Genomic DNA, 26842 nt, shown 5'->3' on the forward strand with positions numbered 1-26842 from the left:
CTTTTTTATTTATATTTATTATCACATTGGCCGATTCCCACCAAGGCAGGGTGGCCCGAAAAAGAAAAACTTTCACCATCATTCACTCCATCACTGTCTTGCCAGAAGGGTGCTTTACTCTACAGTTTTTAAACTGCAACATTAACACCCCTCCTTCAGAGTGCAGGCACTGTACTTCCCATCTCCAGGACTCAAGTCCGGCCTGCCGGTTTCCCTGAACCCCTTCATAAATGTTACTTTGCTCACACTCAACAGCACGTCAAGTATTAAAAACCATTTGTCTCCATTCACTCCTATCAAACACGCTCATGCATGCCTGCTGGAAGTCCAAGCCCCTCGCACACAAAACCTCCTTTACCCCCTCCCTCCAACCTTTCCTAGGCCGACCCCTACCCCGCCTTCCTTCCACTACAGACTGATACACTCTTGAAGTCACTCTGTTTCGCTCCATTCTCTCTACATGTCCGAACCACCTCAACAACCCTTCCTCAGCCCTCTGGACAATAATTTTGGAAATTCCGCACCTCCTCCTAACTTCCAAACTAGGAATTCTCTGCATTATATTCACACCACACATTGCCCTCAGACATGACATCTCCACTGCCTCCAGCCTTCTCCTTGCTGCAACATTCATCACCCATGCTTCACACCCATATAAGAGCGTTGGTAAAACTATACTCTCATACATTCCCCTCTTTGCCTCCAAGGACAAAGTTCTGCATGTCACATTTGTCCATTGAGCACATATTGAGGGTGTAATCAACTGCAGGTTGATTACATCTGGCCTTAAATTCATCAATAGCAGCACTATTTGGAGGCATTTTATTTATGAGATCATCATGCAACTGCCTTGCCTTTTCACATATTATTGACTGAGAAACACTATCTCCTGATAATTGTTTCTCGTTTATCCACACCAACAACAGTCTCTCCACATCTTCGAGTATTTGCGATCTCTGTTTTGCAAGCATACTTGCACCTTTCGCAACAACAGCTGCCTTGATTGCCTTTTTGTTGGCCAAGATAGTAGTGATTGTTGAATGGGGTTTGTTATATAACCTTTCCAACTCCGAGATACACACTCCACTTTTGTACTTTGCAATTATCTCTTTCTTTAATTCAATGGTATTTCTCACCCTTTTTATCACAGGGTTGGCACTAGAAGCTTTCTTGAGACCCATGGTGGCGTATTTAGCAGTTACAAGCACTAAAAACAATGGAATAATACGAAATATATCACATGTATGTGTGGAATCGTCCTCATTGGCTTTGTAAACAATGGCACACTGGCTGTACATGGAGTCATGGAGTGGCCAGGCCCGCTCAGGCCGCATGGACACATTCGGGACGAAAGCCCTTAACCGAGTTATTTGGCGTTAGCTGAGCCAATATTTTTACCCCAAAGCGAGGCGTTATCCAATTTTGGCGCTAACTGATGACACCTTTACCCAAGGGTCCAATGTACATACTCTAGAATGAATAAAATAGGCCATAATATGGCCAGTGATGGCGATGCCAGCAGCAGCAACAGCATCCGCTATTTACTCTCCCACTCCTAGTATCTTCCCAGTCCATAACCCCACACTTAGCTTGTGTTTATTTATGATTAGTGGTGAGGCTGTCACATATGTAACCACAGGCGTGGTCAAGACAGATTGTATATAGGTGAAGATGTGATCACTGTGGCCACAGTGGTGGTGGTGGCGAGCTGCCTCACTCTGCTGCTGCCTTTGTTTCTCTACCTTTTTTCATAATTTCTAATTGCTTCCTGAGCTTCTTGCTGATTGCATGCGAATACTGTCTCTTCAGGTGAGGCATTGTGTAAGGAATTTGTACAGTGTAAGACAAAATTAAGCATCCCAAGGGTCTGCTGTGGTCACTCATAGTGGAGCAACTCCTCTTCCTTTTGACCCTTGGTCGGCACTGAAATTGCCATAGCAGCTGTACTTACAGCCACCATAGGTTTGCCAATTTGTATTTTGAAGCATTTGGAACAAAAATATGAAAAGAAAATTATACGAAAAATGTCTAAAAATGACATTTTTTTTTTTAACACATCGGCCGATTCCCACCAAGGCAGGGTGGCCTGAAAAAGAAAAACTTTCATCATCATTCACTCCATCACTGTCTTGCCAGAGGAGTGCTTTACACTACAGTTATAAAACTGCAACATTAACACCCCTCCTTCAGAGTGTAGACACTGTACTTCCCATCTCCAGGACTCAAGTCTGGCCTGCCGGTTTCCCTGAATCCCTTCATAAATGTTACTTTGCTCACACTCCAACAGCACGTCAAGTATTAAACACCATTTGTCTCCATTCACTCCTATCAAATATGCTCATGCATGCCTGCTGGAAGTCCAAGCCCCTTGCACACAAAACCTCCTTTACCCCCTCCCTCCAACCCTTCCTAGGCCGACTCCTACCCCGCCATCCCTCCGCTACAGATTTATACACTCTCAAAGTCATTCTGTTTTGTTCCATTCTCTCTACATGTCCAAACCACCTCAACAACCCTTCCTCAGCCCTCTGGATAATAGTTTTGGTAATCCCACACCATCTCCTAATTTCCGAACTACGAATTCTCTGCATTATATTCACACCACACATTGCCCTCAGACATGACATCTCAACTACCTCCAGCCTTCTCGTTGCAACATTCATCACCCATGCTTCACATCCATACAAGAGTGTTGTTAAAACTAGACTCTCATACATTTTCCTTTTTGCTTCCACGGACCAAGCTCTTTGTCTCCACAGACTCCTCAGTTCACCACTCACCGTTTTCCCCTCATCAATTCTGTGATTCACCTCATCCTTCATAAACCCATCTGCTGACACATCCACTCCCAAATATCTAAATACATTCACCTCCTCCATACTCTCTCCCTCCAATCTGATATCCAGTCTTCCGTCACCTAATCTTTTTGTTATCCTCATAACCTTACTCTTTCCTATATTCACTTTTAATTTTCTTCTTTTACATACCCTACCAAATTCATCCACCAACCTCTGCAATTTCTCTTCAGAATCTCCCAAAAGCACCGTGTCATCAGCAAAGAGCAACTGTGACAACTCCCACTTTGTGTTTGATTCTTTATCTTTTAACTCCACACCTCGAGCCAAGACCCTAGCATTTACTTCTCTTACAACCCCATCTATAAATATATTGAACAACCATGGTGACATCACACATCCTTGTCTAAGGAGTACTTTTACTGGGAAATAATCTCCCTCTCTCCTACATACTCTAACACGAGCCTCACTATCCTCGTAAAAACTCTTCACCGCTTTCAGTAACCTACCTCCTATACCATAAACCTGCAACATCTGCCACATTGCCCCCCTATCCACCCTGTCATATGCTTTTTCTAAATCCATAAATGCCACAAAAACTTCTATACCCATATTAAAATACTGTTCACCTATATGTTTCACTGTAAACACTTGGTCTACCCACCCCCTACCTTTCCTAAAGCCTCCTTATTCATCTGCTATCCTACTCTCTGTCTTACTCTTAATTCTTTCAATAATAACTCTGCCATACACTTTACCAGGTATACTGAACAGACTTTTTTTTTTTTTCCAACCGGCTGTATCCCACCAAGGCAGGATGGCCCAAAAAGAAAAACGAAAGTTTCTTTTTTTAAATCTAGCAATTTATGCAAGAGAAGGGGTTACTAGTCCCTTGCCCCTGGCATGTTAGTCACCTCTTGCAACACGCATGGCATACGGAGGAAGAATTCTGTTCCACTTCCCAATGGAGATAAGAGGAAATAAACAAGAACAAGAACTTGTAAGAAAATAGAAGAAAACCCAGAGGGGTGTGTGTGTGTGTGTGTGTGTGTGTGTATATATATATATATATATATATATATATATATATATATATATATATATATATATATATATATATATATATATATATATATATATATGTATATATATATATATTTTATTTTTTATTATCACACTGGCCGATTCCCACCAAGGCAGGGTGGCCCGAAAAAGAAAAACTTTCACCATCATTCACTCCATCACTGTCTTGCCAGAAGGGTGCTTTACACTACAGTTTTTAAACTGCAACATTAACACCCCTCCTTCAGAGTGCAGGCACTGTACTTCCCATCTCCAGGACTCAAGTCCGGCCTGCCGGTTTCCCTGAATCCCTTCATAAATGTTATTTTGCTCACACTCCAACAGCACGTCAAGTATTAAAAATCATTTGTCTCCATTCACTCCTATCAAACATGCTCACGCATGCCTGCTGGAAGTCCAAGCCCCTCGCACACAAAACCTCCTTTACCCCCTCCCTCCAACCCTTCCTAGGCCGACCCCTACCCCGCCTTCCTTCCACTACAGACTGATACACTCTTGAAGTTATTCTGTTTCGCTCCATTCTCTCTACATGTCCGAACCACCTCAACAACCCTTCCTCAGCTCTCTGGACAACAGTTTTGGTAATCCCGCACCTCCTCCTAACTTCCAAACTACGAATTCTCTGCATTATATTCACACCACACATTGCCCTCAGACATGACATCTCCACTGCCTCCAGCCTTCTCCTCGCTGCAACATTCATCACCCATGCTTCACACCCATATAAGAGCGTTGGTAAAACTATACTCTCATACATTCCCCTCTTTGCCTCCAAGGACAAAGTTCTCTGTCTCCACAGACTCCTAAGTGCACCACTCACTCTTTTTCCCTCATCAATTCTATGATTCACCTCATCTTTCATAGACCCATCCGCTGACACGTCCACTCCCAAATATCTGAATACGTTCACCTCCTCCATACTCTCTCCCTCCAATCTGATATTCAATCTTTCATCACCTAATCTTTTTGTTATCCTCATAACCTTACTCTTTCCTGTATTCACCTTTAATTTTCTTCTTTTGCACACCCTACCAAATTCATCCACCAATCTCTGCAACTTCTCTTCAGAATCTCCCAAGAGCACAGTGTCATCAGCAAAGAGCAGCTGTGACAACTCCCACTTTGTGTGTGATTCTTTATCTTTTAACTCCACGCCTCTTGCCAAGACCCTCACATTTACTTCTCTTACAACCCCATCTATAAATATATTAAACAACCACGGTGACATCACACATCCCTGTCTAAGGCCTACTTTTACTGGGAAAAAATTTCCCTCTTTCCTACATACTCTAACTTGAGCCTCACTATCCTCGTAAAAACTCTTCACTGCTTTCAGTAACCTACCTCCTACACCATACACTTGCAACATCTGCCACATTGCCCCCCTATCCACCCTGTCATACGCCTTTTCCAAATCCATAAATGCCACAAAGACCTCTTTAGCCTTATCTAAATACTGTTCACTTATATGTTTCACTGTAAACACCTGGTCCACACACCCCCTACCTTTCCTAAAGCCTCCTTGTTCATCTGCTATCCTATTCTCCGTCTTACTCTTAATTCTTTCAATTATAACTCTACCATACACTTTACCAGGTACACTCAACAGACTTATCCCCCTATAATTTTTGCACTCTCTTTTATCCCCTTTGCCTTTATACAAAGGAACTATGCATGCTCTCTGCCAATCCCTAGGTACCTTACCCTCTTCCATACATTTTGAACTCTGCTTGGAGAAAATTGTGCCCAGAATATGTACAAAAGAGGGATTTTGAAGGGTTTGGGGCTAACCCTCAGGAGCCTAAGCCAGATGTGGAATCCATTGTGGCATTGGGGAAGTCCATGGGGTTGGAGGTTAGTGGCGAGGATGTGGGAGCGTTGGTGGAGGACGACAATGAAGAGCTAACCACTACAGAGCTGCAGGAGCTTCAGGTGCAACAGCAACAGATCACAGCTCAGGAATTTGCTTCAGAGGAGGAGGAAGAGAAATGGAGGAAGTTGCCTTCATCAAAGATTAAGGATATTTGTGCAAAGTGGATTGAAGTGCAAACCTTCATGGATGAACATTAACCTGACACAGCTGTTGCAAGCTGTATTGGCAACATGTACAATGACACTCTTGTGTTCCATTTTAGGGAAATCTTAAAGAGACGCTAGAAACAGAGCTCTCTGGACAGATATTCTGTGCGACAGGGGTCCAGTGACTCAAGCTGGTCCTAGTGGCATTAAAAAACAAAGAAGGGAGGTAACACCAGAAAAGGATTTGTTACCTGAAGTCTTTATGGAAGGGGATTTCCCTTCCAATCAATAGAACACCTTTATCCTCTCCCCACCTCCCATCTCATCACTCATCAACAAGTCCACAATAAAGGTGTCATTTCAGTATTGTTTACTGTGCATGTCTCACTGTTTTCTGTGTAAGGAAATGTATATTTTATGTAAAAAAAATTATTTTGTTTAATACTTTTGGGTGTCTGGAACAGATTAACTGGATTTCCAGTATTTCTTATGGGGAAAATTAATTCGGCTAAAGGCTAAATCGGTTAAAGGCTAGCTCTCTGGAACAGATTAATGGTGTTACCCGAGGGTCCACTGTATCATGTTTCTATGTTATTAATATTGTTTATTATGTCATATTATATGAATTGTGATGGATAAATAAACTGTGGAGTTGATATTAGCATTATTTTATCATGCCTTCTGAGAGGCTGGAATGGATAAATTGCATTTTAACCCTTTCAGGGTCCAAGGCCCAAATCTGGAGTCACGCACCAGTGTCCAAGAATTTTCAAAAAACAAAATTTGTTATTTTTTCTTATGAAATCGTAGAGAATCTTTTTGTGAAGGTAATAAAACAAAAAGTACGAAATTTGGTGGAAAATTGATGAAATTATGCTCTCGCGAATTTTGATGTGTCAGCGACATTTACGAATCAGCGATTTTGCCGACTTTGACTCCTATTTTAGGCCAATTACATTATTCCAATCAACCAAATTCTTAGCTATTTCACTAGTATTACTTCTATTCTATCGATTGAGCACAAGAAATCGCCAAGTCAACTGTTTCAACTACAAAATAAAGTGATCGGAAATTGTTAATTTGGCCAATTTAACACAAAGTTCAAAATATTCCAATTACAAAATAGGGTCCAGAATAAACAATGTAGGCATTCCTGGCACTAAACTAACGTTTCCTCTGTTCATTAGTTATGTTTTGAGGCTTTACAAATAAATTCCATTTTGATTTTTTATTCACATAATGAATTTTTATTCACACCAAAAAATAGAAGATTTACTGTTATGCAATACTGTAATAATTGTATAAATATCATCAACATATTTGTGAATGTATATTAGACCCACCAGCTGACGTGTATTAGACGTGTGAGGTCATTTGTTTACTCTTGAATATCGGCAAAAATTTAACATTTCCGCTACTTTGAGCTCAGTTTCAAGCCATTTCCAGTGCTAAAACCAATCAATATCATCTCTATTTCTGTAATATGTCTTCCATTCTATCAAATGAGACCAAGAAATCGCAAATACAACTATAAAAAACAAACGAAAAAACACTGCAAAGTTGCTGTTTTAATAAAGCACTCAGAATGGCTTGGAACTTGAAGCACAGAGCGATGAAGAAGACTATACCCATGTGGCTTGCTTGAGTACTGGGTTAGTCACCTGGGTTAGTTGCTGTCTGGCTTGGCTTAACCCTTCACACAGACTGGCTTGATAACTTGTAATGATGAGCACAGCAGGGGTGGAAAGCTGGCTTGGCAGGCAAGGCTGGATGGTATAAGACTGGCTGGACTGGGCTTGGGCTGACTCCCCCACCACAGACTGGCTTAGGTGGCTTGGCTTACTTTGCAAACCCGGGTCAACCCCTCGGAGGTAATGCAAATAGCAAATAAAACGCTAATACACAGGGACTGACCAGAAATGAAGCAATAGGCTGGTGAAAGCTTGCTTGGGGTAGGCCGGCCAACTGACCACACAAAATGTCCATCGTCGGCTGTGAGAATTTATCTCCGTGTATTGGCGTAATTATCAATTTTACGCCCACACCGCTGGCACCAATTGTCGTGGGGGTTCGAAAGGAGATATGATGGATGAAGATAAACACACTTGTGGATGGTAACACTATACGTGTATATTGTCAGACTGTGGTAAGGGAAGCCCAACCTGCCATGTGTAGACCTATGTGTGGACTGAGGAAGTTACAGAGGTACTCGCGCACACATGTGCATCACGTGACGTCACACAAACAGTCACTAGGCTTAGTCAGGGATCATATATATAAAACATATGGATGGTACTATGATAATCAGATAAGCTATACAACACATGTAAGGGGATCAGCAACTATGCTGACAGTACAGTGTACCATATGGTACACTGTAACATATGGTACACTGTAACATGTGATACCATGTACCATATGGCCAGTTGGAGATGTTGGTGCCACAAGGCACCAGCCAAGACTGAGTGAGTGGCGATGCAAGTCACTGACTCCACAGTTTCCAAGACAAAGCGCTTTGTCATCCACCTCAAGGAACATGTCGAGTGGCTGTACATTTGTAAATATGCAAAAGAACATTACTAATATACAACATTTTTGCATATTTTTGTTGTAAACAATTATTGTAAACAAAATAATGATGAAAATATTAGTGTGTTTATTGTGTTGAATACAACAGTACCATATAGTACCATATGGTACAATGTGCCATATGGTACAATGAACCATATGGTATTGTACCATATGGTACCATAAGGTACCATTGCACTATATGGTACCATTGTATCATATGGTACCATTGTACCAAATGGTGCCATTGTACCATATTCTACCATATGGTACCATTGTATCATATGATGCCATTGTACCATATAGTACCATTGCACCCTATTTCACCATTGTACCATATGGTACTATATATTACCATTGTATTCAACACAATAACTGCACTAATATTTTCATCATTTTGTTTACAATAAACTTGTAAACAAGTTTTGTAAGCAATATAATGATAAATTAGTGCAGTTATTGTGTTGAATACAATGAGCATACACTTATACAATATGCATTATATCGGTCTCACAGGCCACAAATGTTACTAGAAAAAGAAAAAATTAGAAAAGAAAAAGTATAAAAAAACATAAAATAAAAAAATGCGATTTTGCGGAAGTCGCTGATGTTGTCGCCACCCGGTCATTTTGGGTCAACTTCCCACCACTATCTCTGTAAGTACTGACAGAATTATTTTTTTTTGTTTTATTACCTTCACAAAAATGTTATCTTTAATTCTGTAAGATATTTTGTTTTTTTTTTTTTTTTATTTTTTTTTTTTTTTTTTTTTTTTTTTTTTTTTTTTTTTTTTTTTCAAAATTTCTTGGACACTAGAGCACCCCTTCAGATTTTGGCCTTGGACCCTGAAAGGGTTAAAAATGTCTTCCATCTTTATTTTTATTATTGGTTGGAAGAGAGAGGGTGAGGTAGTGAGATGAGGTAGGGAGACAATTCTTCATACATTTGGCTTCTACTGTAATTTTTATGTAGATGAATGGTTTAGAGAACCGACATGTTGATAATTAGACACATGTGCAACTCTTGGGTATCTTTATTGAGGAAACGTTTCGCCACACAGTGACTTCATCAGTCCATACAAAGGAGAATCTTGAAGAACAGGAGAAGAATGAGGTAATCAGTCCCTCAACCTTGAGTCAATGTGGTCAGTCCATCAATCTTGAATAGAATACGGCATACGTGCTGAGAAGGAGCTTATAAACCGTTGGCAGGAGAGGTGCAGCAGTCATAGGTCGTGTAACATTTGTTCAATGTTGAAGTAGGTCGTGCCCAAGAATTAGGCAAGCGAAGAATTTTTATTGTGAAATGTGCCAGGATAGGGAAATAAGGGTTATTAGGAGTCTCAGATGCCTTGTTAATTTTAATGCTTTTATTTTTTATATTCTATTTTCCTCTTACAAAGGTATAATCTCTCAGATTTATCACTTGCAAAACCAGAAATCCCTCAGTACTGTCATAACATGTAATTACAACATATCTTGCTGAGATTGATAATGAGTAGGGTGTGAATCTCATTAAAACTTTTGCTTTAGCATAAAAGTTGATTCTTGGACAAGGTCTTTTGAAATGGATTTGGCTGCATTGACATGAGAAGGTACCAATATCAGGCCTCTCATATTTATTACTCAAGTTAAATTTTTCTACAAAGCAATAGATTTTTAATCACCTTGTAAATACAGTGCTTTTATTCTTTGTTTATCCCTTTCATTTTGGGTAGGGGGTCATCCGCGAAAAGGTTGGAGGGAGAGGGTAAAGAAAGTTTTGTGGGTGAGGGGCTTAGACTTCCAGCAAGTGTGCGTGAGTGTGTTAGATAAGAATGAATGGAGACGAATGGTTTTTGGGACTTGATGAGTTGTTGGAGTGTGAGCAGGGTAATATTTTGTAAAGGGATTCATGGAAACTGGTTAGCTGGACTTGAGTCCTGAAAATGGGAAGTACAGTGCATGCACTTTAACCCTTAAACTGTCCAAACGTAGATCTATGTTCTTTCAACATTTGAAAGTATGTAAAAAAAGTAGATCTTTTTTTTTTTTACATTTGAAAAATTGTAAAAAAAACTTTGATCTATTTTTTTTTTTTTTGAAAATATGTAAAAAAAAAGTTGATCTACTTTTGGAGCACTACGCATGTGAACGTAGATCTGCTTGGACAGTTTAAGGGATATTTGGGATATTGGCAGTTCAGAGGGATGTCTAAGCTGTCGTATCTGAGCGCCTCTGCAAAGACAGTGATTATGTATGAGTGATGAAAGTGTTTAGTGATGTTGAAAGCTTTTTCTTTCATTTTGGGTCACCCTGGCTCTGTGGGAAACAGTCAGCATGTTAAAAAAAAAAAAAACAGAATTCTTGCTATACAGGAAACTAGATTTGTGATAGGGCATTACATTTTATCTAGTTCCTGAAAACTGGTAAACCCTGATAACTGGCCAGGTTTCATTGGTATGGGTGCCACATTTGAGAGCTTTTAGTGCACTTGTAATTGTTCATGTATATTTATCATTGAATTGGGTGGGAGCATTGATTATAGCAAGTTTTTCCAAAGATCTCTAATAATAGAATGCTTTTTACAGAAAACATTGGATACCTTAACACGGGTACTGGCTCGGCATGTGTATGGGTTAGAGCTCAATAATCTGCCTTTGGAGCGTGTGACGGAACGTCGTCTAATTAAGAGGGGAACAAAATTAACAGGCCTGGATGTAAGTGCGTGATGTTAGCTGCGGTAATAATTAATGTTTTATGTGCAGTTTCTTCACTTCTGTTATACCCACTCAAAAACTGAGAGTTGATTCTTGTTTTAAGAGAGAAGTATTATGGATTTATGTGAAGATTTATTTTTCATTATGAGAGCCTTGTAGCACACTTGCATTACTTTCAAGAGTGTAGTAAATGTAATGAACATGAAAAGCTAGCATGAATTTTCCAAAATGATGAAGATTTTGCTTAATGTGTACTTTTTTAATTGGTGATGCACCATATGTAAAAGAAAAATTTAAGTATAGAATTTTTTGGTGTTTTATTACATTTGCATCAATCATCTCAGTACAGTGTAATCTTGGAAAATATGTAAATAATGAGTAAATATATATAGTACCATATACAGTACTGCATTTATTGATTTTTACAATATCCATTTAATTTGCTGATGTCATTAATTATATTTCTTTTGGGCCCCTAGTCAGTAAGAAGCAGTTTTGCTCGAAGTTGGAGCAGTGTACGAATGGAACGCCAGGTCAATGCTCCAGATGGCAACAATGTTGGCCCTCCTACACTGACACACCTACAGGAGGAAGCACAAGGAGACAACGTGAGCACACAAGGTTAGCATCTTAACCTGGATCATCTCTTTGTTAATTATGATCATTAGGAAGATCCTTTATCAGAATGCTAAGTGTAGATGTTAAGGTGTATAACAGGCTTTTGACACAGGTGGGAAAGCACAATGGAATGGTTGGTATTAATATTGGAATGTCAGTGTGTAGAGCTTAGTTTTGTCACAAATGATAATTTAAAATTCCATAAAACATACATGTACAAACACATGTTAATTTTACAAAAAATGCATGAATCTAAGTTATCCTCTAGAAAGATTTTAGGATTTTGTTACATAAGGTTTAATTGTATAACATGTGTAAAATGGCACATTTAATAAAAGGTGGCAAAAAACTCTTGGAACTATTGGCTGTCTTTAATGACAAGCATTGTTAGTAAAATACTAGAAAAAACTATCAGAGAAAAGCATATAAAACATTTAGAGAGCCAGGGGCATTGTAAGGGGGGAGGCGGGCTGCCCCGGGTGACACCATTTAACCCTATGACTGTTGTAAGCCCCTTTCTGAAACTGTCATTCTATGTTGCAAAATTTTTGGAAAAAAAAAATTATTTTTTCTTATGAAATGATAGAGAAACTTTTCCCAATGGTAATGACACCAAAAGTACGAAATTTGGTCACAAACTCATGGAATTACGATCCCACGGAGTTAGCTGTCTCGGCGACATATACGCATCAGCGATTTTGCCGGCTTTGAGCCCTGTTTTTGGCCAGTTCCGTTGTTCCAGTTGACCAAACTCATAGCTATTTCTTTAGAACTCCATTTTTTCTATCAGTTGAGTACAAGAAACCGCCCATTTATCGATTTGAACTACCCAATAAAATGGTCAGAAATTGGCTATTTGGCCAATTTCATGCAATTTAAAAAAAATGCCAGTTTCAAAATTGGGTCCAGAATAAACAATGTAGACATTCTTGGCACTAAAATAACATATCCTCTGTTCATTACTCACATCTCTAGGCCCCTCTTATATTTCTATTGCTTTCTATTTTGATTTTTTATTCATACAAAAAATACAAAATTTACTGTTATGCAGACTAATGCATTATTGTAAAAATGGTATAAATAATATCAGTGCACTAGTGAAAGAATACATTAGACTCCCCAGTTGACGTGTATTGGACGTGTGGTGTGATTTGCTTACTCCTGAACATGGGTAAAAATCGAACATTTCCGCTACTTTGAGCTCAATTTCAAGGTCGTTTTCATCGTGAAACTAATCAAAATCGTCTCTATTTCTGTAATATGTTTTCCATTTTATCACGTGAGACCATGAAAACGAGAATGCAACGATAAATACTATGCAAAAATACACCTCAAAGTTGGCGTTTTAATCCAAAAAAAAAAATGGTCAAAGTTATTTTTTTTTCTCATGCACTGTGCGCTGCAGGATTTTTTTTATGTGGTGCACACTGACCACACAGACCCATTGTCTCACATGTGGGCCTACCAGCTTTCTCCTGCTTGATTTGAAGCCGCTAGAATTTACGTGTATTAATACGTCCAAAACAGTGGCACATAAGACGTATATATACAACCAAAACAGTCAAAGGGTTAAGGGGTGACACCATAGAGCCTCTAAAGAAGGTAACACTAATGACCAAAACCATGCTGCAGCAACCTAAGAGAAAAATCCTTCGTTTCTATATAGCCTATTATAGGATTACAGGGTACAAATAGGCCTATATAGGACAAATCATTGATTTTGATGTTGTGATAGATGATTTTTGAAGGCACAGAAATGAAATAGATTCTTTGAGATGTTGCCTGTACTCAAGGTTAAATCGGAACTAGTGTTTTTCCTTTATTTTTCAGTTTTTTTTTTTTTGTTCATTGTTGAAGATGAATAAATATATATGTTGGTAGAATTACCGACAATATGTAAAGTAAAAGGACACAAGTGCAGCTAATGTGACGTTTTATTGTGGCAACATTTCGCTCTCCAGGAGCTTTGCAAGCCGTAACGGCTTGACAAAACTTTTCTAGAGCGAAACGTTGCCACAATAAAATGTTATATTAGTTGCACTTGTGTCCTTTTACTTTACAAGATGAATAAATGTAGAATCTGTTGCCTATACTCAAAGTGGTATTTGAGTTTATATTTCCTCAATATTACCACGATTATTTATTTTATCATTAATAAAGTTCGGTTTATGGCCTTTGTTACATTGGTTTGTCCCTTATTACTTTGATAGTAAGGTTCTCACTACATGTTCTATTGTGGGGTAGCTTTTTACTTAATGGCCTTATCTGTCTAGGGGTAATACTTACATCATGGCTGATCATCTTGAGTGTCTGATATCCTCTCACCAGCCCTCTTCACAGGTTATGTAAACTACTACTATAAAAATATAACTGTATTCTCAATAGATATGTACAGAATATACAATTACAGCCTCACATTTTCAAAACAAAGATCTACACACTCCATAGCTGTTCTCCACATGGTGTATCCCAACAATTTTGTCCTCTCTTCTTGATTAACTCTGGACTAACCAGTGTTTTGACACACTTTAGTCACCCTGGGTATGGTGGCCACAACTTAAGTTATAAAAACTCACCCCTGGAGCACACATAATGCCCCAAAAGATAGAAAGAAGGACCCAGAGATCTTGCCACCTCCATGTCAACAAGAGAAGAGAGAGAGAGACAAGGGGAGAGGGAGGAGCCTAGCTAAACTCCTCCCACCAAAACAAAAGACTGTTGCCAAGCACAGTTCTCTTGTTACCACAATTCTACTATACCTTATTTTACTGTTACAAAAGAAATACAACTTTATAAACTACTTGTTTAAATTGTATGTTTGTGTGTCTATAGTATAACCTATTATACAGTGGACCCCCGCATAACGATATTAATCCGTTCCTGAGAGCTCATTGTTTTGCGAAATTATCGTTATGCGAATGAATTTTCCCCATAAGAAATAATGGAAATCAAATTAATCCGTGCAAGACACCCAAAAGTATGAAAAAAAAAATTTTACCACATGAAATATACATTTTCCTACACACAAAGAGAAGGATACATGCACAATATATATTGTGCATGTACTACTCTACTAAATGAAGAATAAATGACACTTACCTTTATTGAAGATGCAGCAATGACTGATGAGACACTGTGTCCTGGGAGTGCCTTTTCCTCCTGAGTACTGTAGGTCCTGTTTGGCATTTTCTTCCAGAACAGGCCTTATCACACTGTGTATGCCACTACGATTCTTAAATCTCTCAAACCAACCTCTGCTGGCTTTAATTTCACCAATACGAGCACTAGTTCCAGGCATTTTTCCCTGTTCACCTGGGTGTTAGTCGACTGGTGTGAGTTGCATCCTGGGAGACAAGATTAAGGACCCCAATGGAAATTAGTTAGTCTTCGATGACACTGACTTTTTTGGGTTATCCTGGGTGGCTAACCCTCTGGGGTTAATTGTTTCTTGGTATTCTCAATAAGCCACACCAGCAACGGTGGTACAGCAGCAGCAGCTGACAGTGCTACAGCAGCAGCAGCTGACAGTGCTACAGCAGCAGCTGACAGTGCTACAGCAGCAGCAGACGGTGCTACAGCAGCAGCAGACGGTACTACAGCAGCAGCAGCAGCTGATGCTGGTACAGCAGCAGCTGACAGTGCTACAGCAGCAGCAGACGGTGCTACAGCAGCAGCAGACGGTACCACAACAGCAGCAGCAGCTGACAGTGGTACAGCAGCAGCAGCAGCTGACGGTGCTACAGCAGCAGCAGACGGTGCTACAGCAGCAGCAGATGGTACTACAGCAGCAGCAGCAGCTGATGGTGGTACAGCAGCAGCAGCAGCTGATGGTGCTACAGCAGCAGCAGCAGCTGACAGTGCTACAGCAGCAGCAGACGGTGCTACAGCAGCAGCAGACGATACTACAGCAGCAGCAGCAGCTGATGGTGGTACAGCAGCAGCAGCAGCAGCAGCTGACAGTGCTACAGCAGCAGCAGCAGCATTAGCAGTTGACCATGGTACTACAGTATTTCGATAATATTTCTCACCCTTTTTACCACAGGGTTAGCACTAGAAGTTTTCTTGGGGCCCATGGTCACTTATTTTGCAGATAAAATCACCAAAAATGCTGTAATAATACGAAATGTTCTGATTGTATGCTTGGATGTTACCGTGGAGGCTGGCTTGTAAACAATGCCACCGGCGGAACATGTGAGGCTGGCTCAGGCCGCATATTAGACGCGTCTCGGATGAATAGCGTTGAGCGGGTTTTTTAGCAGTATGCGAGGCAAAATCTTAGCGATAAAATGTATCGGTATGCGGATTTAACGTTATGTGATGCCAACGGTATGCGGGGGTCCACTGTATTGAGAAAAAAGGCTTGACCCAGCTGCCTCTCAGTCATAAGAGTGATCAGCCCTTATGACATTTAGAGCAAAGTCCCCATCAATTCAATATAATTAGGTATTCCAGAGTAACTGTTACTTATAAATACATGTTGGGTCCTATAGCCCCATAACACCCCCACCTCCAGACGAAGTCTCACAAAAGCTAGCCGTGTCCCTCAGGATACGGCTAGTAAAAGGTATATTGCTTAACCCTTTGACTGTCGCAACCCCCAATCCTGAGGTGTCTCCTGGTGTCGCAAACTTTAACCCTTTGACTGTCGAAGGGCCCAATCCTGAAGTGTCTCCTGGTGTCGCAAAATATTTGAAAAAAAAAAATTATTTTTTCTTATGAAAATGTTAAGATTATTTTTCTGATTGTTTTAGTCCCCCCCAAAAAAAATTCCCATCAGTACTTACCGAGATATAGAGGCATGAAGTTTGCAGAAAATGAGCCGCGTATGGCAACAGCGGCGACTGCCGCTCACCCGTAAACTTTAGTTTACTTGTATTTGAAGGTTTGTTGTTTTTTTCACTATTTTATTTTTTCACATAACTTATGTGGCCTGTGAGACCAAAGTAAGGTGCAATGTACATATATACACTCGTTGTATACAACACAATAAGCACACAAACATAATTATCAATATATTGTTTACAAAACTTGTTTACAAAAACAAATAATAAAAAAAATTGTTTATTACTATTGTTCTATAATATATATACCAATATACAGTCACTGAACATACTCCTAGAAGTTCCGCAGCTTGTGGAACTCTTTGAAACATGGTGTCATACACAGTGGTGTTTTACACTCTCACACATAAAACATGGTGTCATACACAGTGGTGTTTTACATTCCTCACACATAAAACATGGTGTCATACACAGTGGTGTTTTACACTCCTCACACATAAAACATGGTGTCATACACAATGGTGTTTTACACTCCTCACACATAAAACATGGTGTCATACACAATGGTGTTTTACACTCCTCACACATAAAATCAGTGTGTGTGCATTTTTGTGGAAGTTTTCTTTTATGTGCAAAGACAAAACACCTCGTCTGAGCAGTTTTCTTCAAATTATTAGCAGGCAGTTGTGTTATGTAGTTATTCTAGGTAAATGGTCATGTGTCATCATTCCTTCCTTCCTAATTTCCTTCATTCCTTTCCTACCTGGAGGCTACCTGGAGGACATTCCACCTCTCTTCCTACATTCCTTCATCTGTCCTTCATTACTTTTTTCCTTCCTTTCATCTAGTCCTTCCTTCATTCCTGCCTTCCCTTCTTGCTTCTGGTTTCTATAATATATATACACATATATAGTCACTAGATACTTTCATAAAACTGCTATTATCACCATTCAGCAAGCTTGTCTTGGGTGCGAGTGTGTGGCTTATAATTGTTTTGAGTCAGGAGTCAGCAGCTGTCAAAATGACATATTGTCTCATTACTCACTTCCCCTCCCGCCTGTCAAAACAATGGGGTCGGATGCTGCTTCCCCTCCATTCTATCTAATTATCTTTCTCCCTCATTCTATCTCTTTCAATCTGTCTCTCTCTTTCTCTCTGTCTATCTCTGTCTCACAGGTACACATAAATACAAGTATACATAGTGTAAATTACCTAGGATAACCCAAAAAATCCAGACAAAGTGCTATACTCTGCTTGAAGATGTGAGTAAACGTGATGATGACACAGTTTTGTGGCTCTCTCTGAGACAGAGCTATACAGATAGACAGGGAGCTTGGCAGACAGACAAATGTTTGTTCGTCGTCGTCGTCTTCTCCTCCTCCTCCTCCTCCTCCTCCTCCTCCTCCTCCTCCTCCTCCTCCTCCTCCTCCTTCTCCTCCTCCTCCTCCTTCTCCTCCTCCTCCTCCTCCTCCTCCTCCTCCTCCTCCTCCTCCTTCTCCTCCTCCTCCTCCTCCTCCTCCTCCTCCTCCTCCTCCTCCTCCTCCTCCTCCTCCTCCTCCTCCGCCTCCTCCTCTTCCTCCTCCTCCTCCTCCTCGTCCTCCTCCTCCTCCTCCTCCTCTTCCTCCTCCTCCTCCTCCTCTTCCTCTTCCTCTTCCTCTTCCTCTTCCTCTTCCTCTTCCTCTTCCTCTTCCTCTTCCTCCTCCTTCTCCTTCTCCTTCTTCTCCTCCTCCTTCTTCTCCTCCTCCTTCTTCTCCTCCTCCTTCTTCTCCTCCTCCCTCTTCTCCTTCTCCTCCTCCCTCTTCTCCTTCTCCTCTTCTTTCTTCTCCTTCTCCTCCTTCTCCTCCTCCTCCTTCTCCTTCTCCTCCTCCTTCTCCTCCTCCTTCTTCTCCTCCTTCTTCTCCTTCTCCTCCTCCTCCTCCTTCTCATTCTCCTCCTCCTTCTCCTCCTCCTCCCTCTTCTCCTTCTCCTCCTCCTTCTCCTCCTCCTCCTTCTCTTCCTCCTTCTCTTTCTCCTCCTCCTTCTCCTCCTCCTCCTCCTCCTCCTGGCTCTTGACAGATGGACAGCTGCCCTCCACCCTTGTTTACGCTCATCAAAGGTCAGCTCTTATCAGATGTTATCTCCCCTTATCTTGTCACTGTCATGGGGTGAACTGTTTTCATGCCTCAAAGGAACATATTATATATTATTATTATTAGGTATTATTATTATTATTCCTCTTCTTCCTATTCTTTCTCCTCTTCTTCTTCCTCCTACCTCCTCCTTCCTCCTTCCTCCTCCTCCCTCCTTCCTCCTCCTCCCTCCCTCCTCTTCCCTCCTTCCTCCTCCCTCCTTCCTCCTCCTCCCTCCTTCCTCCTCCTCCCTCCTTCCTCCTCCTCCCTCCTTCCTCCTCCTCCCTCCTTCCTCCTCCTCCCTCCTTCCTCCTCCTCCCTCCTTCCTCCTCCTCCCTCCTTCCTTCTCCTCCCTCCTTCCACCTCCTCCCTCCTCCTCCCTCCTTCTTCCTCCTTCCTTCCTCTTCCTCCTCCTCTTCTTCCTCCTCCTCTTCTTCCTCCTCCTCTTCTTCCTCCTCCTCTTCTTCCTCCTCCTCCTCTTCTTCCTCCTGCTCCTCCTCTTCTTCCTCCTCCTCCTCTTCTTCCTCCTCCTCCTCTTCCTCCTCCTCCTCCATTGCTTTTGGTCTCAAACTCCTCGAAATCATGAAATTGATCTTCAATGACACTTCCATCTGTGTTAGAGCATCACTTGGGAAGAGAAGAGTCCCAGATTTGCTGGGGAGTCACATATTTCTTACCGCTAGACATGCTGAAAAAGGACGACTGAAATGGTATTCCCACAATGCACCACTGGCTCCCCGATTTTTTTTATATGGTGCACACTGATCATGGAGACCCATTCTCTCACATGTGGGCCTACCAGCTTTCTCCTGCTTGATTTGAAGCCGCTAGAATTTATGCGTATAGATACGTCAAACACGGTATCTCCTATGACGTATATATACGACCGCAACAGTCAAAGGGTTAAAAAAAAATATATTATTTTTTCTTATGAAATGATAGAGAATCTTTTCCCGATTGTAATGACACCAAAAAAACGAAATTTAATGGAAAACTGACGGAATTATGCTCTCGCGAAGTTAGCGACCTCGGCGCTGTTTACAAATCGGCGATTTCGCCCACTTTGAGCCCTATTTTCGGCTAATTCCATTGTTCCAGTCGCCCAAACTCATAGCTATTTCTTTAGAACTCCATTTTTTCTATTGATTGAGTACAAGAAACTGCCCATTTACCAATTTCAACTACCTAATAATGTGGTCAGAAATTTGCAATTTGGCCAATTTCACAAAAACTAAAAAATATGACAATTTCAAAATAAGGTCCAGAATGAACAATGCAGACATTCCTGGCTCTAAAATAACATTTTCTTTGCTCATCAGTCATGTCTCCAGGCCCCTCTGATATTACTCTTGCTTTCTATTTTGAATTTTTATTCAAACAAAAAATAGAAGACTTACTATTATTCAGACTACTGCAATACTGCAATAATTGTATAAATAACATCAATCCATTCATGACTGCATATTAGAATGGCTAGTTGGACATTTATTGGACAATGGCATCATTTGTTTACTTTTGAACATTGGCAAAAATCAAACATTTCCCCTACTTTGAGCTCCATTTTTAGGTTCTTTTTATAGTAAAATCAATCAAAATCACCTCTATTTCTATAATATGTTTTCCATTCTATCAAATGAGACTAAGAAAACGAGAATACAATCATAAGTACTATACGAAAATAGACCACAAATTCGGCATTTTAATTAAAAAAATCGGTCGGAGTTTTTTTTTTCTCATTATGCACTGCGTGCTCCTGGATTTTTTTTATATGGTGCACACTGACCACACAGACCCATTCTCTCACATGTGGGCCTACCAGCTTTCTCCTGCTTGATTTGAAGCCGCTAGAATTTATGAGCATATATACGTCAAACACGGTACCTCGTAAGACGTATATATACGGCTGCGACAGTCAAAGGGTTAAGTCTGAAGGCGGTAAGCAAGACTACTAGAAATGCTACATATTTCCCAGCACCATAACTACTCTTCACTTTACTGTTATTTACAACAGATTGCAGAATTTTTTAGAAAAAGATTTTAACCATACCCATATACTCAAGGGTGTAACTATTTACAATTTTAGTGGCTTTTAAAAACAATACACATTACAGTGCAAGAATTGCACACAATGTCCACTGTGAAAGCCCACACCAACAGGCCTGTGCCTCTGCTGTGGTAATCTAGCAAGCAACTGGTACTCCAGGGTGGCATCTTCCTGATCAGGAGACGAGAGTAGAGCCAAACCCAGAGCAGTCAGGTGTACACCAGGCAGGAAACTTCACAAAACATGTCAAGGTGTCTCTCACTTGGTGGCCGAACCAAACAGTGAGACTTCCAGTCAACACTCACGATCCTTAACATGATTAGGCACTCAAGCCCATCTTCCGAGGTCCCACTCCACACAGATCCTCCATACTTATGAAGAGGAGGCTGACATAGAACATGAAGGGGTCCAAGGGACCACAAAGGCAAATCGTCGGGCCGTTTTGTATATAGAGCACACCAAGACACAACATCACATACCTTCCTGAACGTCTCATGTTACTGAAGGTTGTCAACCACTGCCTCAACTCACATTTACATATACACTGATCCTCATCACACTTTTGGCTCCGACTCGACTCCTTCACAGTCAGATGGCTGGTAGAGAGTACTCAGGCTCGCCGAGAGTTCACCACTGCAAAAACAACAAGGTCAGCACATGACAAACACTATGTACAAAGTATGCACTATGCATCTACATGAAAGATTTAGAGAGAGCATTAGCAACCACATTCTCTGAGCCTTTTATATATTTGACTTCCAAATTAAAAGGCTGTAGGAACAAAGCCCATTTTAAGAGTCTGATTTTAGTCACCATACACAGGAACAGGATGAAGAGATCCTGAGACATGTACGAATGCTGAATAGCCTGTGGTAAAATGTGGTAAAATGTTGACATTTAAACTTAGAAGGTTGTTCATAGATAGTAACAGTTCTGCAACCTCTCGCAGTGCAACAACAAACACCAAAGACATCTCTTTGCACCCAGGTTGGATACATCAAGTTTACACAAACCCCTTCATGTTCCACCTCACACATAAATTTTAAGCACACAATGAACACAATTTGCATTACACACATTAAAATGGTACTGGAACACAGGCCATGGAAATCACATCTTCCTGCCCCATGTTTTAGTTTATTTAAAATGTTTGCATCTCTTAGTGCATCAGTATCAATCTTTCTAATCCTGTAAACCTTAGTTGTTAAACGTACTTTGTGGTAGTCAGTACATATGCCAAGGGTGCCATCTAATTTGGGAACCATGAAGCATGGGAATGCCCACTGACTCTCACTAAGCACTACAAACTGGTGGTGGAAGAATTTCACTTCTTCCTCTATATCCAATTTTTCATACAGATTTTTCCCACACAAAAATTGTTGAATTGGCTCAGCTTCCTTAACAATTTCTTCATGGAGTTTCAACTTTTCCCCATTACTGACATCCCAAACTTTTATAAAGTTCCAAGGTGGCTGAGCCAACTCTCCAACATTTTTCTCATTAAAACCAAGCATGCATTTCCCAAAATCTTTTACACACATGTTATTTCTTAAATACATTTTTGGTATTAAATACAGATTATTGTTTTGCAGCCCTTTACATTCCATTAAAACATTGGTCTCTCTGAATTTTTGACATAACTTCAAACCCTTTAACCGGTTACTGTGTACACTATACTCATTCTTTTCTTGCTTGGGGGTGTGGGTTTTATATCTAACCCCTGGGAACTTCCCCCACAACATGTTCAGCTCACAGCAGCTTGCCATACAGATTTTCACATGAATTGGCTCCAGTATCAGCACTTCCTCTCCAGCCTCCAGAGTATCATGGTCCACATTATGGTCCCACATCATCCTGGTCTGGTTGATGGGCACGTTCACTGGTACCATCCACCTCATACGAGCCAAACAGTGTCTGAAACTGAGAAATAGCTCCGAGGGGGGAGCATTACCATCCTCCCCAAGCCAATAGCTCAGAGATTCCAGAGTGCTTCCCCACTCAGCAAATACAAAGAAAGGGATCCTTTCATCCCTGTTGTTAGTATTGTCTATACCATAGGCTTGCATCATTGTCTTGAGGGCTTGATGTAATTTCTCTATTTCCCCTTGAGATGGAGGGTGATAGGCCATTGCAAAGTTAGGCTCTACTTTTAATTCCTTCAAAACATTTCTAAAAGATTTTGAGGTAAAGTTAGGCCCTTGGTCTTTTTGCACCTCTTGAGGAAAACCAACATGAAAAAAGAACTTCATCAAAGCCCTTAAGACTACACGAGCCGTTATCTTATGCAGAGGGACTGCTTCCAGGTACCTGGTAGTGGAGCAAATATTTGTGAGTAAATAATCATTTCCAAGTTTGGTCCTTGGGAATGGACCAAGTACATCTACTACCAGCTTGCTGAAGGGTTCACCTGGTGCTGAAATAGACTGAAGGGGAACAGGTTTAATACTTCGACTAGGTTTCCCTATAAACTGAGAGACATGATAGGTCTCAATATACTTTCTGACAGTCTCCCACAGCTGAGACCAGAAGAAATGCCTGGAAACCTTGGACATCACCATCTAGGGACAAAACCCTTGTTCTCCTTCCATCGATACTGCAAACAGAGGTGAATTCTTTGTAAGAGTTTCCTCCCTGAAATGAAAACACTTACTTAACTGTAAAATCTCTTCCTCAGCAACAGCGACATTTTCCTGCACAGAAATTAATTGCACCCTAGCAGGTGCAGCCTCTCTCACACTAATTAACTGATCCATTCTCCAGTCATGCTCAGCTCTGGCTGGAACATCCTTTTCTTCAGTTGACTGCAGTTCAACATCAGAAAACAGAGTTTCCAAACTTAAGCCCTCACCATCCTCATGAGAAATATCATGAAGACTGTTGGTAGCATGATCATGAGCCATACTTCTCATGGTGGAACCATCAGGGAGAAGGTCTGGCAGGGTTTTCCTAGCCATTTCCTCCCAACATTTGGGACATTTGGGACTTGGTTTCCCCCAAACTAGTTGTTCCTCACTGTCTAACAGGCCCATAACATTATTCCCTAATAAGAGGTCGACCCCTTCGAAGGGAATTTCATCTGACATACCTACAGGGAGATAGCCAACTTGGTATGCAGATTCTACCCATAATTTGTGTACAGGTGTCCTTATGGTTGAACCCGTAATACCTTTCAACAATATATCTACCCCAGTATAGGTATCCTTAGACACTGGCAGCACTCCAGTACATAGCAAAGAGTAGGTGCTACATCCATCTCTCAAGGACAATATGTTCTCAACTCTGCCTACATTCTTTTGCAAACCAACTGTGGACCTACTAGAAAATATACACATCCTGGGGTCTAGATCCAAAGGTTCCTCCTCACCTTGCCTTGAAGACCTAATGCAGGCAACTGGATGTATCTCTTCAGTTAGGGTCCCCTGGGATGGTTCCTCCCTTTCCTGATCTCGCTGCCTTGACCAGCAAAACTTTTGTGTGTGTCCAGTTTTGTTACAGTAGTAACAGATAAAACTCTTAAAGGTATTTTTACCATTTGGTGTAGGACTGGTACTGTTTACTCGAGGACCTGAAGCATTATCTGATTGTCTAGGTAAACTTTGAACTCCAGCTGACTTACCTTTTCCTTCTGTTTTAGAGGGCACCTCAGCCTTCATTTGTCCCTGAAAATTCTTGTCCCACTTACCTTTATGACCATAGGACTTGGAATAAGGTTTAGAATGAGTGGGGAAATTTTTAAAAGCAGCATGACTGTTTTTACTTACCAATTCCCTGCGAGCCAAGAATCGGTCACCTAGATCCAGTGCTTCTGAAAGATTATCTGGGTTTTTGTCCTCCAAATATTCTCTGAGGTCAACAGGGATTGTATTGTACAATTCCTCATGAACCATCAGATCTACTAATTTGTTATAGTCTTTATTAACTCCTTTGGAACAAACCCATTTCTTAAAAAGGAACAGTTTCTCATTCCCAAACTCAGTTAAGGTCTGCCCATCCTGAAATTTTTGATTCCTGAACTTTTGTCTATATTTCTCAGGTATCATTTGGTATGCAAGCAATACTTCCTCTTTAATCTTATCATAATCAGAAAAATTTTGCCCCTCCAGAGTCTCTACTCTCTGGAATCCTTTACCCACAAGTTGTGTGCGAACTAGGGTAGCCCACTTCTGTTTGGGCCATCCTTGCTCCAAAGCAGTCTTCTCAAAAAAAGAAAAATATCTATCTGGGTCACTCTGTAAACTTAGGGACAAAATTTGCGTCTTTAGTTATGTTAAAGTACTGCTCAGGCTCTTGTTCTGAACCTCAAAACCTTTGACACTCTTCCTCTTTAGCTTTCATTAATTTAATTTCAGCCTCTAGCACAGCTAATTTCAGTCTCATCCATTCCATTTCTGTAACACCTGGGGTAGGTGATCCCTCATGTTCACTGTTACCAGGCATGTTTACTGATGAATTATTACCTTCTTCCCTGAAGCCTAAAACATTTAAAGACTCATCTTCTGACATAGTTTTTATCTTTAAACACTTGCTTCCCTCTTACAGTATCAGTGGACAAAGTTTTCCCACAGGCACATAAAATAACACAAATTGAATGTAAAATATGCACATAGCACTTACCATAACCACAACAAATATGTGTTACTCAACCTTTCTCCCACCTTAGGAGAAAAACAACCTGTAAACTAATATATGAAAACAACACTTCCACTGACACCACCTTGGTAAATCTTCTACCAGAAACATGCAACTGTTATTACTCCATACCAGTACATATAGTTCAAAGAATATTTTGAGTTATTTTACCAGTCAAATAACTCTCCCGGTCAAGCTCCCATGTTACGTTGGTTTGTCCCTTATTACTTTGATAGTAAGGTTCTTACTACATGTTCTAGTGTGGGGTAGCTTTTTACTTAATGGCCTTATCTGTTTAGAGGTAATACTTACATCATGGCTGATCATCTTGAGTGTCTGATATCCTCTCACCAGCCTTCTTCACAGGTTATGTAAGCTACTACTATAAAAATATAACTGTATTCTCAATAGATATGTACAGAATATACAATTACAGCCTCACATTTTCAAAACAAAGATCTACACACTCCATAACTGTTCTCCACATGGTGTATCCCAACAATTTTGTCCTCTCTTCTTGATTAACTCTGGACTAACCAGTGTTTTGACACACTTTAGTCACCCTGGGTATGGTGGCCACAACTTAAGTTATAAAAACTCACCCCTGGAGCACACATAATGCCCCAAAAGATAGAAAGAAGGACCCAGAGATCTTGCCACCTCCATGTCAACAAGAGAAGAGAGAGAGAGACAAGGGGAGAGGGAGGAGCCTAGCTAAACTCATCCCACCAAAACAAAAGACTGTTGCCAAGCACAGTTCTCTTGTTACCACAATTCTACTATACCTTATTTTACTGTTACAAAAGAAATACAACTTTATAAACTACTTGTTTAAATTATGTGTTTGTGTGTCTATAGTATAACCTATTATATTGAGAAAAAAGGCTTGACCCAGCTGCCTCTCAGTCATAAGAGTGATCAGCCCTTATGACATTTAGAGCAAAGTCCCCATCAATTCAATATAATTAGGTATTCCAGAGTAACTGTTACTTATAAATACATGTTGGGTCCTATAGCCCCATAACAGCCTTTAAATGTTGTCATTGCTAAACATTAGTCATTGGGCATGCAGCAGTGATGTAACTGGAGTTTACTACCCGCATCCCCCTGCCCTTGGATTTCATAGGGGTGACACCAAAGATGCCACCCTGGGTGACACCAAAGATTCTGCCCCAGGTGACACCAACCCTAGCGACGCCTCTGTAGAGAGCAGACACCTGCATATTATGAAACAGTTCAGCATTCAACCTATAAAATCTTGTATATGAACTTTATACAGCTACAGGAAGGCTCGCTTTACAGGACTTCATTTTACAGCGTTTTGCTAATACAGCGGTTTTTAGTTATACACATTTTTCATTTATTTAGACTTCCTACAGTAAATATGTTCACCACTCACTATCAGCTAAGGACGAAAATATTTTAAGGTACGTAATGTATGTGCATTTTTTAGGCCTAGCTCTATTGCTCGCTTAATATACAGGGTGTCCACAAAAACA

The 26842-nt window shown here is 40.6% G+C and overlaps 1 protein-coding gene and 1 long non-coding RNA gene across 2 annotated transcripts in view; one reads left to right on the forward strand and one right to left on the reverse strand.

The window, feature by feature from the left end:
- LOC128703704 (ral GTPase-activating protein subunit alpha-1) overlaps window positions 1–26842 on the forward strand; it is a 271349-nt gene that overhangs the window by 211531 nt on the left and 32976 nt on the right. Inside the window, exons 13-14 of the mRNA XM_070086908.1 lie at window positions 11035–11163; window positions 11643–11784. Of these exons, the coding sequence (XP_069943009.1) occupies window positions 11035–11163; window positions 11643–11784 (271 nt within the window). The remainder of the gene's footprint in view (window positions 1–11034; window positions 11164–11642; window positions 11785–26842) is intronic.
- Window positions 11462–26364, reverse strand: LOC138852981 (uncharacterized). The gene is made up of 3 exons (XR_011392220.1): window positions 25946–26364; window positions 21246–21347; window positions 11462–11744 (listed from the first exon to the last, which is right to left on the reverse strand). It is a non-coding gene; the product is annotated as an uncharacterized lncRNA (long non-coding RNA).

Source organism: Cherax quadricarinatus, chromosome 20, assembly GCF_038502225.1.
Source record: "Cherax quadricarinatus isolate ZL_2023a chromosome 20, ASM3850222v1, whole genome shotgun sequence".
NCBI lineage: Eukaryota > Metazoa > Arthropoda > Malacostraca > Decapoda > Parastacidae > Cherax > Cherax quadricarinatus.